Source organism: Xenopus tropicalis, chromosome 7, assembly GCF_000004195.4.
Source record: "Xenopus tropicalis strain Nigerian chromosome 7, UCB_Xtro_10.0, whole genome shotgun sequence".
NCBI classification, from domain to species: Eukaryota; Metazoa; Chordata; class Amphibia; order Anura; family Pipidae; genus Xenopus; species Xenopus tropicalis.
The window spans coordinates 111,275,653-111,295,787 of record NC_030683.2 but is presented as its reverse complement, the minus strand read 5'-3'; the positions used below and the strand labels follow the sequence as shown (position 1 = coordinate 111,295,787).

Here is a 20,135-nt window from a genome sequence, read left to right as displayed (position 1 = left end):
ATGGGAATGGAAAGAACAAGTGCAGACGGACGTGTTTGTACGAGGCTTACAGTGGCTGATTCTGCTCTCAGCATATAGAATACAGATACAACAACAACAACATGGGCAGCTTTAGTGTGGGACAGAAAGGCACTGAACCCCAGAATCCATTTTGCATTTTGCTTAACATATTGTAACTGTAATATTGGATAGAGCACAGTTTCTGAACCTTTTTATAATAGGACCTAGATTAAACAAAGCATTCTAGCCCAGGCCTAAGGTTTGGTTTAGAACTGATTACCTACATACTTCCTTTTAAACCCTACTGTCTATTGCAGAAGGACATTTCCAGGGTCGGATTGGGGGTGCAGGGCCCACCGGGGCTTCTGCCTCAGGGGCCCCTGCACCACCAATGGCCATCGCCGCCTTCACCCCCCCCCCCCCGCAGGAACCCCCAAAACACTCTGACCACCTCCCCCGAGTGTCAGGCGGGAGGGAGACCAGCGGATCGCGGGAGTGCCCTGTGGGGTTTGGGTCTGGGCTGCCGGGGCCCATCAGGGTTTTTTCCTGGTGCCCTGGTGGCCCAGTCCGACCCTGGAAATTTCACTTCATTGAAGTTTATCATGGTCCCATTTTTTGGTCTATACCTATAGTAGTTTATTCCCTCTCTTTGATATTTATTTACATACAAATAGAAATAACTTCCCCATAGTAACATTCTACAGGAAGGTTATCCGTCCACTCATGCCTTCGAGATTTTGAGCTTAAAGGAAAAATATACACCCAGAATGAATACTAAACCAATAGGGTGGGACCGGGGATCACAGTACAACGGTGCCTAACATTTGGCACCCCTCAGTGATTTTAACCTTCCTCATTAAAAAGGTGCTGTTATTTATTATGCCTTCTTACACAACATGATAGTAGCACAGCATAACAATGTTTAATCACCGTTAATAAAAGAGAAAGCTGCTGCCATTCAAGTAAAACAGCTTCTATTGCCGGCGTCAGTAAGGCACAGACATGACATACATGTGCAGCTGAAATGGGACCTATATTACATAATGCTAGTGACGTAACAGGCTAAGTGCATGTACAGAGGCACAGAGGGAATAATTACAGTTGGATTTTATGTGTTGAATCATTTAAATGGTGACATAGGGATATATGCAATAATGTATGGGGGAGATTATATATATATATGTGCATTAAAGCAAGTGCTTCCGACTTGTGTAGAAAAGTACCGATCTTCTTGTGACAGATCCTATTTTCAGCACACAGCAGTCTCTCAGATGTTCTTATTCATTCGGGAAAAATAGAAAGTCTTGCAATGTGAACAGTGGAGCAGATTTCCAGTCAAGGGTATGGTAAAACACACAGTGGGGGATCCTCAAAGGGGTTGTTCACGGTTAAATTCATTTTTAGTATAATGTAGAGAGTAATATTTTGAAAGAATTTGGAATTGGTCTACATTTTTTATTATTCGTGGTTTATTAGCTTTTTTTTTTATTAGTAGCTCTCCAGTTTGGAATGTCAGCAGCTATCTGGTTGCTAGGGTCCAAATTACCCTAGCAATCAGGTAGTAGTTTGATTGAGAGACCGGAATATAAATATGAAAGGAACTGAATAGAAAGATACGCACAGGTATGGGATCCATTATCAGGAAACCCATATCCAGAAGCTTCTAAATTACAGGAAGCCCATCTCCCATAGACTGCATTTTAAGCAAATAATTAAAATGTTAAAAAAATATTTCCTTTTTCTCTGTAATAATAAAACAGTACCTTGTACTTGATCCCAACTAAGATATAATTACCCCTTATTGGGGGCAGAACAGCCCTATTGGGTTTATTTAATGGTTAAATGATTCCCTTTTCTCTGTAATAATAAAACAGTACCTGTACTTGATCCCAACTAAGATATAATTACCCCTTATTGGGGGCAGAACAGCCCTATTGGGTTTATTTCATGGTTAAATGATTCCCTTTTCTCTGTAATAATAAAACAGTACCTGTACTTGATCCCAACTAAGATATAATTACCCCTTATTGGGGGCAGAACAGCCCTATTGGGTTTATTTAATGGTTAAATGATTCCCTTTTCTCTGTAATAATAAAACAGTACCTGTACTTGATCCCAACTAAGATATAATTACCCCTTATTGGGGGCAGAACAGCCCTATTGGGTTTATTTAATGGTTAAATGATTCCCTTTTCTCTTTAATAATAAAACAGTACCTGTACTTGATCCCAACTAAGATATAATTACCCCTTATTGGGGGCAGAACAGCCCTATTGGGTTTATTTAATGGTTAAATGATTCCCTTTTCTCTGTAATAATAAAACAGTACCTGTACTTGATCCCAACTAAAGGTGGCCATACACGAGGCGATTTCGCTCGTTGTGCGATGAACGATTATATCGACAAACGATCGTATGGCGATCGAGTTCCCATACGATATGCCATCCACGGGCAACGATAATTCGGGAAAGATTTCGTCGCATCATTATCGTAAAATACGTACGATCGTACATCTACGTACGATCGAATGTCGTTGACTTCCGCTGCTGGCAATCGTGACATGCGCAGAGAACAATCGTTGAAAGACAAATGTCTGACACTCACACCAACTGGCAGATTTTATCGTTAAACGACCAAAATTTTTAAACCTGGCCGATCGATTTTGGGGACGATAATGTCGGCTCGTTTAGTGGGCCGACGATCGTTCGTACACCACCAACTATACGATAACTTAACGATAGCATCGGATTGTTCGGGAATCGGTCGTTTGTAAGTAAAAAATCGGTCCGTGTATGGCCACCTTTAGATATAATTAATCATTATCGTAGGCAAAACAAGCCTATTGGGTTTAATTAATAATTTAAATTATTATTTAGTAGACTTAACATATTAAGATCCAAATAACAGAAAGACCCCTTATCTGGAAAACCCAGTTCCCGAGCCTTCTGGATAATAGGTCCCATACCTGTCATAAAAAGTAACAATTGCAATAAAATTGTAAACTCACAGAGCAATAGTGTTTTGTCTGCTGGGGTCAGTCAGAAGAAGACAAATATTTAAAAAACTATTTGAAGACCATTTGAAAAGTTCAATTTGTACACCTCATCATTATTATGTTCCAGGCCCTCTCTGGGGCTTTGATCCCAAAACAAATGCCTCCTCTGCTCTGCCTAAAGCCAACTCTACAGTGACACCGAGCATTGTCTCCTCTTTGTTCAGTTTGGATGTGTGTGTGGCTATGTGGAGGGGGCACACATAGCAACGTGGCCCCAAAGTGATGGTGGTTATCCAAAATGATCCCTGTCAAGGAGTTAAAACCAGAGACAAAAGAAAGGTTTGGTAGAGAACCAACACTCTGGAGGCCACTAATCCCCCACAAATAGGTCATTTGAAGTAAATTATTACAGAGGCCCTTACCAGATTAACTAGAAAGGCATCGCTGACAGGACTGAGACAGGATAATGGGTGAAGGTCAGCCACCATTTTATTATTCATTAACATCCTCAGATAAAGGGATCTTGGCTATGACAAAAAGAAGCTCTTATATGGAGTAACCATAAGTCGTTTTTCAGGAAAAAGACCACCATGTCAAATGAGGCTCCCAGTAATGAGCATCTAAATGTCTAGCTAAACTAAACATGAAACTGACCTAAATAATCCAATAGAACAGATTTATATATAAAAATATATATATATATATATATATATATAGTATATATCCATTCCCTAAGTGGCCCTTCTCTTTGCTACAAGTGGCGTCCTCAAGAAATGGGAGACACGTATGTAAGGCTTGTGTCCAGGTGGTAGTTACTTGTCACTAGATGGATGTCTTGAGAGAACCTGAAATTGACTTTTTCACCTTGGATTCATGGAGTGTACCATTATCTCAAACTGGTCCTCTGGCCTCCTGGGGACCAACATAAACTTATCATCCAACCCATAACAGCTATACATGGTTCCCAGGATAACCTTATACAGTATGTCTTCCTACTGAACTCTAGTGAGATATTAGTCCAGTCTGACTTCTGGAAGTGCGCCCAGTGGTTATTAATGCAAGTGAAAATGTATTAACTGCCATCCTACCAACCTATTAGATTGTCAGTGAACAAAGGGGTATGCATCTGAATCCCTCATACTTCCTTTGGTCATTGGTTTCCCCCCCCTGCAATTAGAAAAGTTGCATTTTTACGGTAGAGTTCTTGTGATTTATCTGTCCACTGCAAGTCTGGACTGGGATCCAAAACAGACCCTGGCATTTCAAGTACACAAAGGCCCAAACAGCCCCCCACCAGCCCAATAAATAGTGTCTATGTCTATGGCATCTTACAGAAGCCCCAAGACTGATGGTTAAGGTATATCCATATTATAAAGCAGACATTTCCACTACTGCAAAGAATCTACTAAAAGATTTTGTAAGTAGGTTAAGGGTACTCACCACATTCAACTTAAATTATTAAAAAGAGCAAAGGCAATGTGACCTTTAAGCACCGCACTCATCCACATGCATGTAAGTTTTAAGACCAGCTCACACAAGAGGTTGTAGTGCACACAGAGAAATGAGGGTAAAAACACATAATTCCCAATAATCCCGCCAATCTGCAAGACAGGGAATCTTGGGGCTACAGTGGCTCCTCTTAAATCTCTCAAGGTTTAGTTCTGCCTATCAGTCACTTTCTAAATCATCTTGGAACTGGCAGAGGAAGGGCAAATCAGTGCAAAAGAAAGTGGTCAGTAAGTCACTTTCCCTGATTCACGTCACGTGGGGCGGGTGTCTGAATTTTACTTGTGCCAAGGGTGGCAGGGATCTGATGACAGAGAGGCAGTGACGCTGAGTGCTTAGCCTCATACAGCAGACATCGATCCAGTTCTGCAGCTGCTATCCACTGGAATGTCATCTTGACATAATGTTTGCCTATTGTAATTCATTGCTCTGTCCAACCCCAGGCTTCAAGGGCCCTATTAGGCCAAATATTAGCTTTGCCTGGAGTTAAGGGCTAGTGGGTCAGTCAAAGTGACTCATTTACCTGTTGTCAAGCTGAGAAGTTTAATTTCTGCTCGTTTCAGGAGCTTGCCATGAAAGCAAGGGTGGCAAATCAAAAATCCTTTTTTAAATCAGAAATTTGGCTTTCCTAATACAGATGGTGCAACTGCAACCTCTGCGCTAGTGATGCAGCACCCCTTGGCAAAGGGTAAGCATGGGAGCGGATGGTATTGGGTCAGATGAATTGCCCCTGGGCACAGATCCTTAAGAAATATGGGACAATGTGGCTTACATGTCTGAGGACCACACAAATATTTAATAAAATGCTAATAAGATGTAATTGTGGCTGCTTTACATTTGCTTTACTTAAGCCCCCTGCTGGTTTTACCTCTGTAGTATGGAGCTGAAGCATAAGACCCCCCTACTTCTAATTGCTATTCAGTGAGCAATCCATATGCCAAGCAAGCACTGCACACAGCCTGTGGAGGACAGAGGAAAGGGCAGAGCGGTGCAGCAAACAAGGAACTCTTCATAACACATAATGCTGAATAATGCCTTCATACTCTCAGGGGCTGCCTGCATCACTGCTGCCATTTATGTCCTCCTTTAATGAGGGCTGCCTTTAGGGGGTACATGTTGGAGGAATCGCTATGGACCCCTATCTGTGTGGGGCTCTGAAAAATAGCTTTTGTATGCAATAGGAAAGGAAATATGGACCCCGTACATTTACCCTTCCCTGGGAAAGGAACTGCATTTGTGGGACAGTATGAATAGCAAGGCAGCATGTACTGGTGTAAGAATGGGTTTTGGGATTGGTCCAGGCTGTGGTTGGTCCCAGCCTAGGAGAATTTCCATCAGCCCATCCTTATTTCAACTGCGGACCTATATAAAAACCTATATCGTATATTACGATCTATATTTAATTGCTGCAAGAGTGGGCCCAGGCCGTCAGGTTTTCTGGTGGTCCCTAGGAGACCCAGACTGACACTGCTCTTGGCTGTTGTTGTTCCCCAGCAACGAAAAAGGTCGGATAGCCTGGCTTTATAAAATTAATGAGTCCCCATGCCGGCTATTTTGCCCTGTAATTACTCCCATAGATCTCAAAGCAATATACCACAATGCAAGGCTTGATGACTATTTCTAAGAAAAGAGGCATTTGAAAAGGTCACTGGTTTGGCCACGTATAGACACAGTCTAACAGTGCAGAAGCCTTTGCTACTGTATGATTAGGCTGTAGGTATCTTAAAACAGCTTTTCTTAGGAATACTGAGTATATCAGGGCTTTCTTTAGTAGTTGCAGGGCTGGGGCAAAATTGAATGCCATTATCAGTGACCTGACTATAGCTCTTTAGCTTTCTACGCTGTTGGTGGGTTCTGGGAGTTGTATTTCCCAGTACAACAGAAGCGCCACAGGTTTGCCAACTCCGATATAAAGTTCTGCTTTTGCTCTGATGCTAGTCGAAGAGTCTGAAGAGTCCATATATTCTTTACCCCAGCACCCCGATCCTTTCCCTCCCAGTTACCAGTCCTCCTGTAAGCTGGAGTTGAATGGCCAGTATGGAAAGCACCGCTGGAAATTTCTGCTCTTATGTTACATGGGCTTCACTGGATACCACCCTCCCTTAGGGAGATTTATCTCCCTACTCCTGCTACCCCTAAAGACAGCTCTGTGGTCACTTATTGCCCATCAAGGAAAGAACTTTTCCTAAACATAAAATTGCTGCTAGAGGTGCTCAAAATGATTTAGCAGCTCAAGACTTTTCTAGACCAGGAGGTAGAAAGTGGAAATTACCAGAACTGATATTGGATCGATCTTCAGCAAACCCGTGACAGGTCCAGTTGCTGAAACAAACATTTCAGCCATTTCAGCAAATGGAAGCTCAGATGTATTACTGAGCATAAGTAAAAAGTCCCACTTCTGTAGGGTTTACTTTCCCTTGAAATGCATCAATTTACAGCTTTCAAGCTCCATTAACACTAAGAAATAGAACAGTCCTAAAAGCAGCCGTACATAATATTCATTTAGTCTGTACTTTTCAAAATGTGTCCCCATGTCCAGAAAGCATGACATTTTTGGAAACTGTTGTATTATGAAACGCTACATACATACATTCAATTACAGAGAATAATAACTGAAAATGATATAAACAAAATTATTTCTAAAAATCGTTAAACCGCTAGCTTTGTTCCGGGGGGTGAAATTTAAATAATATTTTTGAATGCAGCCTGTGCTTTGCCCTCCCACTCAGAATGTAAGGTGAAGCTGCTGCCACCCTGTACGGTTCCATAAGCAGTGTGTGGCGAAATAAACATTGCTCTAGAAGTAGCAAAGATTTCCAAGCAGATACGTAAGGGTGATCTGTGAGAGGTCACTTCACTACCAGCCCACAAAGTCATGTTTGACTCTTTCTAATTTTACAACCTGTTATATAGAAGCCCTGCCTCCTGCAGTTGGTCTATTTGGACTTCCTTTGAGACAGCAGGAACCCTTATTAACCCATGCTTAGTCATTTCAGTGAAGCAACCTTGTCTGTCATGACAAAGAAAATGTATGCAACGATTCCCCTGGGCATCATGTGAATCAAGAAGACCCTGTTTAATAGATGGTTAATAGATGGTCAGAATCAGGCCCGGACTGGCAACTTGTGGGCTCTGGTAAATACCAGAGGGGCTGCTGTAAGATGCAATGGACAGTCACTATTTATTGGGCTTGTGGGGGTGCTGTTTGGGCCTCTGTCTACTTAAAATGTTATGGCCTATTTTGAATCCCAGTCCAAACCTAGTCAGGATAATGTACCTTTGTGCATTGTAAGTTTTGTGGCCTGACCATTCTCTGCATAAAAGCTCTTTCACAAAATGTAAGGGATAGGACAAGAATTAAATGCAAATTATAGGGTAACCAGGTAATAAGTAATGTTACTGTACTGTACCCTTTAATCAAGTAAAGCCCCGTAGCTAGATTACAAACTGATTCTGGGTACTAAAACCATTATATAGATAAATACAGTAGTATTACAAAGTGCCGACTTGCCCAATTTATTATGTCTGGTCGTTTTTAGACATTACTTATCCTTTAGGCCCATGCAACATGCTGATGGTTTTCAGCAAGAGGAGAAACACCCAAATGTGTCCCAATGGCCTGTCATTGAGGTAAATTGAAACTGCCTGTTGCTAGGGGAAAAAATACCAATCCACAAATACTGTAGTTCTAGCGCAGAAAAAAAATGTTGAGGGTGATAGAGCTCAGCAATGCCACTGAGCTGAGCTCTAACACCCAAAAGAAACACATTCTGATGCACTGATACAGTCAAGAAGCTTTTGGTAAACATAGGAAAATATTGAACTTTTTGGCTTATTTGTGGCATCTGAGTGCAGTCACCTTCCTTTATAATCCAGCCGACTGTATGCTGTTTCTGCCATCGCTCTACAGTAGTAGTTCCTGAATTTAGCAAGTACAAATCTGATGTGCAGAGGAGTTAACACCCTCAGGGGAAACAAATTATCTTATCTATGTTCTGTTCCGTTATGTTAAAATGTTTGTAAATATACAAGGTTGCCTTGTAAATAGCTGTAAATGCAGTAAAGCAACATGTATAGCCCTTTTATTATCCCTAATACCCAGTGGTATGTCCTCTGCTGCCAGTTTTAAAGTTAGTGCATACTGGTTGCAACATATCAACTGTTTTCGGCTAAAAATGTATCTAACATTAGGGGCCATATTTATAAATCTGTGGACCTCCTTAGCCCATAACCTGATGTGAAACAGAGGTGCAAACAGGGTACTTGCTATAGATCCAAGGATAAATGATCAGTAATGAAGCATTTAATGCCAAATCTCACCCCAACTCAATGGTATTCCCCTTCCATCCATTACATTTTCTCCCTTAGGGGGATCAGCTCTAAATTGTTTATTCCAAGTGCCATAGGATAAGTACAGGGTTATGTATCTGCAATGAACTCTAGTTGCAGTGACTAAACTATTGGCAAGTATTAATTGTGGGCACCAAGTTCAGAATCCCAAAAGCAGATCCTGATGCACCTGTGCCGGTACAGCTAAATGATAGATCATTATTTGTTACACTGAATTTCCTGAATAATTAGGGCACTTACCGTATGAGTGCATCTGTGGTCCAAACCAGGAGTAAAAGTATAAAGATGTTAGGCTTCATGCTGGGTGCAAAGCAGTTCTTAGTTTAGTAAGTACAAGTACAGAGAGCTGCCCCTTCCCCTCAGCTGCCTCTCTAATGGCTTTTACTGTAAACTTCTCAGCTGCACTAAGTGTTCTCGTAGTTTTGCAAGCAAGTGGGCTGGCAGCTGGGAACTTGCCCTAGTGACTGTGTGTATGTGGGTGTGTGAATGTGTCCAGAAATTTGCACTTTCTGTTCAGTCAACAAGCCTGTCTCTATGAAGATACAGTCGCATGACACTAATCATGAGATCAAACTAACTGTCAGTTTCATTTAGCTGGGCGGAAAGGGGAAGTGGTCATTAGCCTCAGCTAGGAGCGCGGCTAGGAGTGCTTGTTTACCCTTTTCCTGATGCAACAGCGGTGCATTTCTACTATTATTAATATGAGATAAAAAAAGGAACTTATACATTTTAAAGGAATAGTGTCACTAGACATACAATGCCCCTTAATACCCCTATTTACCTTAAAGGGGAACTCTGGCTTTCAAACCAAAATTTGTAAAAGAGCCCTACACAACACAGAGACCCCTAATGCACCTATCACTGTAATCTGTTCCTTCAAAAAGTATGAATATTTTATATGCTGAAATCCAGCTGCAAAACTGTTCTTCTCATTTTTCTACATCATTTGAAATCCTAGCAGGATTCACAGCTTACAGACAGCATGCAGGAACTACATAACCCACTATGCATTGCACTGTGATATTCCTATTCTTATTGACTTGTGCAGGGAATTGTGGGATTGGGAGGATGCAGGCTAAAGGCAGGCTGAGGAAAGTCGACTACTGTTACATTTTTTGAGCCAGTCAGATCAGCAGGGGAACAGGGGGCCAGGGTAAGGTAACGGTTCCAAACCATATTATTACATCAGAAATCATAAGGCTGCATATTTTTAATTGATGTAGACTGCAACGTTGCTTAAAATTGTGTTTAATAAAGATGAGATCCAGAGCACAGTGTGGCCAAGAGGGGGTCAGTTATGAATCCTACCAGGGGCATAGTAGGGGAAAGTTATTTGCAAATTGAAAAGTGGTGGGGATTGTGGGGTAATGGACAGAGGCAGACCATAAGCATGTAATGGGATGTAGCCCATCTGGTTTGGCTGCATGGTCAAGTGTGCTCTATAGGTAATGCATTTGTCCTATTGGGGTCCCACTGGAGCCCACTGCCCAGGGGGCCCAGATAGGTGCTGGGCTAATAATTCAGGCTCCCTGGGGTAAACTCTCTGCTAAATAGGTATTATGGGGCCCTATGATTTCAGATAGTTGCCCTTCCTGTGCAGTTGGGTGAACTATAGTAAAGAAAGGGCAGCAGGATGAGAAATTCCTTTTCTGTTAGGAGAGAGAGGCAAAGTAGAAATACAGGGAGAGAGGCTGGGAGTAAAGTTGAGGGTGAAATACAGTGAGAGGAAGGATTGGAGGTGTATGTGGTATGAATCAAAAGGTAAACAGAAAAACTACACAGGAAGAGACCCCCCCCAAATGTATGTGTTAAAGGTCACACCACACAACCCACCCCAATGTCAAAATACACAGGGAGCAATGTAAAAGCAGGTGTGTCTTTTGGTCCAGGTTTCATAACCTATAGCAACTGAACAAATTTCATTATTTTGTATTTTATTATTCTAATTGTAGTAAATCAGTAAATTATAGCTGCTGATTGGTTGCTAGAAGTGGAACAGTCTTTGTACCTGTAACTACATTCCCACAATAACAAACTGATGGGGGGACACAATGTACCGCACTTTGATGCCAAGCTGTTACATTGGCACTGAATATTTTGGAGACAGTCTTGGGTACCTCTGTGGTTGAGGGAAGACTGATAAAAATTACAAGCGTTTTCCGCTTTATTTCAGTGCAATTGTCTTTTGTAAATGAACTCCCTGCCCTCTGTGTCCATAAATAAAATGAGGAATCAAACTCGACCCATGTAATATTACCCTTAATATTACCCTTGCTCTGGACTTTCTATAAGGAAAAGCAATTAGTGGGAATTACATGGCCGCTCTATCCTCGTGCTCTGACTTTCAGGTCATTTCTTTTCATTTTTGATAACGTTCATTTTTCAGACTGCTCGGAATGAATTGTTTTGTTCCATCTTTGTTCTGGGCTCTCATTCGATCAGACAAGCAATTAGTAATTATGTGCTAATATTGTTTCTACCAAAGGCTCGGCCAGTGGTATAACTGGTCAGATACTTCCAAGCAAATAATATCTCTTTTTTAATTCCATTTTTTTTTAAGATTAGGAAGCAAAGCTGGAGTCAGGGTATAGGGGATGCAAATGAAGACTGCAACTGTCCTGTTTTATTAAACCTTTGTATATGTTTTATGGAGATATAAAAACGTGAATGTATTATTCATTCTCTGTTAGTTTGTATCTGTAGCTTCTGGCACTTTCAGTCTTACCAAAGAATCCATTGTTCACTGATTCCAATATTTATTATGCAAAAAATAAAAGCTAAGGAAATCCTGTTGGGTTCATGTAAAGCTGTATATAATAATATCCCAATATATACAGAAAAATGGATGTAACTAAGTGATGGTTGGTCTGTGTTGCTCTACAGCAGTGATCCCCAACCAGTGGCACGGGGGCAACATGTATCAACCACCTCACCTAGGCAATTCCAACAACTGTAAAAAAATTTCAATATCTTCCCCCAAGAAGACCCTGGAAAACTGAGGGCTCCAAGTAAATGCCCCCTCTGCTGCCATTTAGTTGCTCATTATTCAGATTTTTTCCATTTTAAGGTTATTCATAACTGATTATACTGTTCCCCCTGTCTTATTTCAGACTATTAATACTTTCATAATCCTAAGGGTAATCTACAAGAGTTCATTTTCACACTAAAATCGACCCCTTTTCTACTCTGATGAAAACATGCTTGCGAGGGGACATTATATACAGATAATGGGGGATCTGTTCTCCCACAGAAAAGGACAAAGAAAAAGAGGCCACCCATTTAGACTTGACCTATGCTTCCACCTAAAGCAATGCCAATGGTTTATCACGTTAAGGACAGTGAGGTTGTGGAATGCCCTGCTGGGTGGTGTTTTGGAGGCAGATTCTATTAATGCCTTTAAAGGAGATATAAATGGCTTTAAAGGGATTATAATCACTTACTTGAAACCTCGGGAACACTGACTTGGGGTAACAGGTAAGTGATTACAATGACTGGGGGGTGCCTAACATTTTGGCACCCCCCCAGTGATTATACCAAGGCTACTGTGATTCTAACATCTACAGTTAGTTTTATATATGTATGTGTGTCTATATTCATGTGTTTAAATAAATATATAATCTACATACATAGGGTCAAAAATTACTGCAACCAAAGGATAGAAAACATGTGTTTTATTAAACCAATACTTTAGTCTCCCCAGAGGCTCCAGAGGACCATTAATCTCCCCAGAGACCTTTCTCAAGGCGCACACTGGTCGGGGTTCTGGGATGGAAATAATCCAGGATATTTCTAAAATGTATTTTACTATTCTGTTTATTCTGCTTCACACATGGATTTTCTATCTCTTTAGCACTGGCTTTTTAGAAAAGAATAGGAGAAATTCAGTGTTCTTGCCCTACTTACTTATTAACAGGGAAAAATGTCCTTTATTAACTGGTGGATTTGGTAAGATACACTCTTCAGCACCATGGACAGCTAACCCTTGTGTAGCATTGGTTGTTGGGTTTGATTGGATAAAAGGACAGAGGGGTATTATTGGATTGTTTTATTGCATGCCCCTTTTTATTGCACAGTGCTGCGGAAACATATGATAATATAACAAATATACTCTAAGATGACATGTAATAATAAAACAATACCTTAGCATGGCTTCAATGAAAAATCTGGATAAGGTTACCACCTGGCTGGTAGAAATGATGCCTGATGCCAATGTTAGTATTATAAGATAAGACAAACGTATAGAAAGGACTGTATTTTTTTTCCAGAAATGTGGCAACCCTACATTTGGCACATATGAACAAGCCAAGCTCCAAACTGTAAAGACCTGGGCAATAAAAAAAATAAATCCACAAGTCAAATTGAAATTATATATATCTTATTTAATTCTATAGAAAATGAATGTTTCTTATTCACTCATTATTTTTAGCTGCAGTATTGGCCAGAATTCCACTGTATTCTCTATACTATACCCTCTAGCAGCTCCTACAGTTGGATGATGGGAATTAAAGTCAGATTTTTCAAGGTTTTCTTTGTCTTGGGCCAAAATGGGTAACCTTGGGACTACAATTCCCAGCCTCATTACAAATTGGGGAAGGTTTGTTAGTGATCAGTGTGCTGGATCCTGCATCTCTGCAGCAAAGAAGGGGGGAGGGAGCTCTGTGATGCTGAGCTGGTAGGAGAGGCACTGGGAATAGGGGAAAGAATGTGAGAACTCAAACAATGACAAACTACACAATGGGAACAAGTAAATAATCATAGTAATAACTGGTAAGGCCCCATAACCTTATGTATTCTATTGCCTGTGTCAGTATGACTGCTATAATAAACCCATTTAAACTTGAAATGTGGCCACTAAGACATATGCACCCTGCAAGGGGTCACTGGCATAAAAGGTCTTCTGAATTGTACTCATTGCAAATATTTCATCTCTAAAATGGGAAACCAGTTCCTTTGCTTTGATACCAGCCCTTATTGTGTTTCGAATGACACCCTACTTTCTATGTACCAAAAAGGGTCACTGTGTAGTTGTATATAAGAATCCCCTTTTCCTGACTGTAGTACAGTCAGCCGCTCACATTATTTGTACTCCTTATGGCAGTGGCCACTCATAAAGGCAACCCTTACAGTGACGCCAGTGCTGGCAGAGCTGTCTTTTAGGCTCTTTAGAAACCCTGTTGCCCCCTACAGATTCATTAAATTTGTATTTAAGGAAAAGTGATGCCACTGTTAGTGAGCAGAAAATGAATTCACTATTACATTCTAGTGTACAAAGTCTGTCTCAGCTATAGCCAAGATATCCCTGTTTCTTAACCTTCAGTTCCCAGATGTTGCTGCACTACAGCTCCCAGCATGCTCCCAGGGCCGGATTTCACTTCTGGGAGCCCCGAGGCCGCAAGCGAGCGTGCGTAACCAGTGCGCATGCGCAATCGCACATCTCCCATACGGAGCAGTGGGGAGAGGTCCCGACTGCTCCGTATGGGAGCCAAATTTACAAATTCTGTTGCGGCGGGGCGGCATGCCGCCCCTAAACTTCTGCCGCCCTAGGCCCGGGCCTTTGTGGCCTCTCCACAAATCCGGGCCTGCATGCTCCGGCATTTTATTACATTTTGCAGAATGGTGGGAATTGTAGTCTAGCAATAGCTGGGGACCACAGTTAAAAAACGGGGCCTTAGATAAAAATACACATATGGGACCTGTTATCCGAAATGCTTGGTACCTGTGGTATCTTGGGACCGTACCTTAAGTCTACCAAAAAATTATTTAAACATTAATTTAACCCAATAAGATTGTCTTTCCTCTATTAAGGATTCATTGTATCTTAGTCGGGATCTGTTTATTAGTGAAAATAATTTGTTAAAATTAGAATTATTTGCTTATAATAATGATATGATTATACGGGAGATGGCCTTCCCACAATTCTGAACTTTCTGGATAATGGGTTTTGGATAATGGATTTTGAAAAAAGGCTACACTACATCCTTGCCGGTACTGCTACAGAACAGGTTCAATATACAACATGAGTGAAAATGAGTTAAAGGGGTGTTATAGACCTATTCCAAGCATTACTAGTTTTAGTTTCTGGTCTGCAACTAAAAAGACATTCTGGCTGTTACTGACCCTAGCAACCTTAGCTGTTTAGGTTTATGCCACTATTCACCTCTACTATTCATCGTCTAAACAGCTGTCTTGTTCCTAGGGTAATTATGCCCTAACAACCAGTTAGGTTCCCCTATATGTGATAAATAAGTTTGTCCCGGAGAAGTAACCCTTAGCAACCAGTGTTTTCTTTTAAACAGGAACCAGGAAATACTACCTGTTGCTTGATTGCTATATATCAGGGATGCACCGAATCCAGGATTTTTCACTTTGATCTTTTGCTTTGATCCTTCAGTATCCCAATTTACGGTATTTGGTGCATCCCTACTATATATACATACATAACCGCTTTATGCTGCCCTGCTAAAATAATTCAATAACATTAAATATATATATATATATATGTTTGTACCTATATATATATATATATATATATAACAAAATAAAAAAAGAAATATATATATACATATATATATATAATTGCATTAGAACACCAATATCTACAACATAATAATAGTTCATCTTCAGGTGGACTAGCCCTTTAAAGGCAAGAATGATTGGGGAGTGTAAATATGGAAAATAGTGGCTGAAACCCATATACAAGTGTATTTGTACATGCATTAGTGAGAGAGTGTGGCTGCATCACTGCACTTGAGCCAGAGGCTGGCGTGCCATTAGGCAGACCCTGCACACATTACCAGGACAATAAAAATATTTCCAGTAAAACATTTTTTTTCTAAGGGGGAGGAAAATAGCATTAGGGTTAGGGAAAGCCTCAGAGTATGTGTAATTGATGAATAGCACTCAAGGTTGGTCACCAGGCCCAGACCAGCAATCTGTGGGTTTGGGCTGCTGTAAGGTGCCATAGACAGCCACTATGTATTGGGCTGCTGGGGGGGCTGTTTGGGCCTATGTGTACTTGAAATGCCAGGGCCTATTTTGAATTCCAGTCTCCGGGCCTGATAGGCATGCTTAAAAAACCCCTCAGCTCCAACAACTTGTTAGATGATGCCCTTCTCAGTGAAATAACACATAATATCTATTTACGAATGTGCCCATTAGAATTTCAGCAGAAGTGCTGGAGTGCACATGGAATTGCATCCGTTGCGGCAAATCTCTCAGAAGCTGAGACACGTGCAGTTTCCACAGGCATCAGTTCCAGCCCAGAGCACTATTTACAGCACTATTCTCCAAGCGCTTTGGTGCAAGTTGGTTGTGACTGTTTTAACAATAGCTTTTAAACTTGCACTTAAGATTGTTAATAAGGCTTAAACTGTTATCCAAATTGGTAAAATCCTGAATTCTCCCTCGCACCCTGATTGTCTCTGTCTTTTCATAGAGTACACAGGAAGTGTGTATAATATGCTACCTTGCACGGAGGTAATGTATTACTCTACTGCCAGACTTACAACTCCAGGATGCGTGGGGGGTATCTGCGGTGCTTCTGCCAGCCTTACAGCATTGGGGTGCGTGGGGGGTATCTGCGCCTGCGGTGCTATTGCCAGCCTTACAGCATTGGGGTGCATGGGGGTATCTGCGGTGCTACTGCCAGCCTTACCGCATTGGCGTGCATGGGGGGGTATCTGCAGTGTTATTGCCAGCCTTACAGCATTGGGGTGCGTGGGGGTATCTGCGGTGTTATTGCCAGCCTTACAGCATTGGGGTGCGTGGGGGGGTATCTGTGGTGTTATTGCCAGCCTTACAGCATTGGGGTGCGTGGGGGCATCTGCAGTGCTACTGCCAGCCTTACACCATTGAGGTGTATGGGGGTACCTGCAGTGCTACTGCCAGCCTTACCGCATTGGGGTGTGTGTGGGGGGTATCTGCGGTGTTATTGCCAGCCTTACAGCATTGGGGTGCGTGGTGGTATCTGCAGTGCTACTGCCAGCCTTACAGCATTGAGGTGTATGGGGAGTACCTGCAGTGCTACAGCCAGCATTACAGCATTGTGGTGCGTGGGGGGTAATCTGCGCTGCTACTGCCAGTCTTACAGCTTCAAGCGTACTTGGGGAGTACCTGCAGTGGTACTGCCAGCATTACAGCATTGGGGTGTGTAGGGGGTGCTTGCGGTGCTACTGCCAGTTTTACAGCTTTGGGGTGTATGGGGGGAACCTGCGGTGCTTCTTCCAGCATTACAGTATTGGGGTGTTTGGGGGGAACCTGAGTGCTACTGCCAGCCTTACTGCATTGGGGTGTACAAGGTTGGGTGCATGAATGCAGGCGCACATGTGACAAGGTGCAGGGGGAGCTGGGAATCTTTCCATGTGTTCTGTGGGAGAACAGACCCAGTCAGCATTGGGGAAACAACACATTCCCTGACAGAATGCTTAGTACAAATGGGCTTTATGGATTGCTAGCCTAGCTACTACATAAGCCTGTTATTTGCTAAGCAATTCAATAATATCCCAAACCTGCACGACTTGACTTATGTAGCAACCTGCCGCTGCAGATAGTTGCAAGCAGTGCACAGTCTATTTATACCGAGCAGCCTGTCAGGGTGAGAGGAGCGATGGCTCACAGTTCTGGCTGATAAACACAGATCTTGTGGCATACCCTCCTATCAATTTGGGGGTTCTCTGTCTTGTTTCTGCAGATTAATGATTAGGTTGCTGAACTACAACTTCCCTCATCTTTTGCCTGGCTGGCTGTGGGTTGCAGGGAGATATAAAGAAAATATCTAGTAATTTTAAAAACTACTGCTCTGGAATGTGCATCTGTGACTTTAATAAATGAACCCTATTTTGTCAATAGTCAGCTCCCCTAGTGCCAAGACTCCAATTTCTGCAATGGCTTGCATGCTTCTGTTAGTCTATTATTAGCAGTGTAACTGCCAGGGTGCAGAGGGTGTGATAGCACTTGGGCCACCCATCTAAGACAAAGTCCCATGAGTATGGAGGAAGGAAGGTGAAAGAGCATGCAGACACACACACAGGGGCAGATTAATGACTAGGCACCCCTAGACTATAGCCTAGGGGCCCAGTGTGATCAGGGGCCCTTTCAAGAATTTTATTTGCTTGGTTTTTTTTTATGTGTGCAAGTGCTGCCTGCTGGGTCTGTCAAGTCACATGACTTGTATTGGGTACCTGGCTGGTGGCTGCCGCAGGGAGAAGAAGCAGGAGAGAAGTGGTGTGTCTGAGCGTAATGACACTGCATCGCGACTTGCGATATGGATCGTGCAACTGGACAGACCCAGCACGCAGCAGCTGCACAAATAAGAAAAAATGTATTAAAACAAGCAAATTAAATTTTAATAATAACTGAATGGGCCAAGGCCCCTGATCACACATTAGTAACTATTAGTAAGCCAGGAAGGAACACTTACTAATAGAAGGAACCAGGCAGCAGCATAAATAAATATTAAAAAGAGAAAAAGAAAATGTAAATAATAATCAAAAGGGCCAATGAGATGCATTTATTCAACCAGGCCTCTGTGGTGCTTTTTTTTGTTTCATGTGCCTGATGTCAAAGCGTAAGCTTACCGGTTGGTTGTTTATCTAATATGGATTTATATATTATATTAATTGTTGTATATTTCTAAACAATTGGGAGTGGGAGTAGCCTAGAAGGGGATCTGTGGAAACTATAGCCTAAAGGTGGCCATACACGCACCGATAATATCATACAAAACCTCGTTTCGTACGATATTCGGTGCGTGTATGGTATGTCGGCGAGTCGACCGATATCGCAGGAACCTGCTGATATCGGCCGACTCGCCGATCAGACCAGTTGGAAAATTTTGATCGGGCGCCATAGAAGGCACCTGATCAAAATCTCCCTTCAGCGCTGAATTGGCAGAAGGAGGTAGAAATCCTATTGTTTCTACCTCCTTACCTGCCGATTCAGCCCTGAATGGTGTGTGGCACATCTGACAATGTGGTCGCACGAAACATCGTCAGATCGCCACGTGTATGGCCAGCTTTAGGGCCTTACATCTCATTAATCTACCACTGCACGTACAGAGAGTTGGGGGGCTGTGGTGGGACCTATCCAGTGTGGGGGGCCTCGGGCCTGTCTGGAGGGTGGGGAGACCTATCCAGGATGGGGGGCCTCAGGCCTGTCTGGAGGGTGGGGGGCCTCGGGCCTGTCTGGAGGGTGGGGGGGACCTATCCAGGATGGGGGGCCTCGGGCCTGTCTGGAGGATGGGGGGCCTCGGGCCTGTCTGGAGGGTGGGGGGCCTCAGGCCTGTCTGGAGGATGGGGACCTATCCAGGGTGGGGGGGTCTCAGGCCTCTCTGAAATGTGAGGGGGGGGAATGTGGTGCAAGATGTATGCGCAGAGGCAGCGCAACTCTAGTTACGCCACTGTCGCCTCAGAAAATGCCAGGCAATATGGGAACTGGCGTCTACGCAGGATTCACCTGCCCCAGAGGACTGACAGTAACCTCCCTGAGTATTTTCTGCATATTCCTTTGAGGTAAAGTTGCCACCTGGCCAGTATTTTACCAGCAGGGCTAGTAAAAATGATGCTTGATCCCAATGTTATTACATGGGAAAAAAGTTAACAATATAGACAGGACGGTATTTTTTCCTCAGAAAAGGTGGCAACACTACTGGGAGGTTATATATGATCAGGCCTAGTTATTCTACTGACCATGCCCCATCACTACTTTGGATTTGGATGCCTTTGAAGGCCTTTACAGCATTGGGGGGGCGGGGGGGTAACTATTGTGGCTGAGGAGCTATTCAGTGTGGGACAATGGCGCAGCACTGCAGAACTACAAACTGAGCCCTTGCCTTTTTGGCACATAAAGAGTTAATAATGGCAACAGACATTAAGGCTCAGCTCGTATTTTCTGCCGTCACCAATTATCTGATGAATTCCCTGGGGGTCTGTATTGGATTCACTCTCCTGACAGAAAATTGCGGAGAAATGCTTATTCTTGCAGGTAAAAATGTTTCTACAGCGCCAAGTGTAATAAGTAATTGTAGTGGGCTTTGCGTGCCCTCTAGCGTTTGCAGACTGCATCCGCACCCTTCCCCGTCTTACAAACATGAGGCGCACCAAACAGCACCAGAACTACAATACCCAGCATGCAAAAGAACTGCTCGATGCTGTTGGCATTCTGGGAATTGTAGTTTTACAAAAATCTTTAGCGGCATAGGTGGCCTGCTATGCCGATACTGACCGCCTCTTTTCGTAGCCTAGCAACGGCGTCGTGTTGCGCAGCCTTCCATTCCCGTCGTGCCTTT

The 20,135-nt window shown here is 42.7% G+C and overlaps 1 protein-coding gene across 1 annotated transcript in view; it reads right to left on the bottom strand.

Moving 5' to 3' along the window:
* napsa (napsin A aspartic peptidase) overlaps positions 1 to 9,201 on the bottom strand; it is a 36,514-nt gene extending 27,313 nt beyond the window's left edge. The window contains 1 exon segment of the mRNA NM_001005701.1: positions 9,092 to 9,201. Within this exon segment, the coding sequence (NP_001005701.1) occupies positions 9,092 to 9,150 (59 nt within the window). The 5' untranslated portion in view covers positions 9,151 to 9,201.
* Positions 9,202 to 20,135: the final 10,934 nt, after the last annotated feature.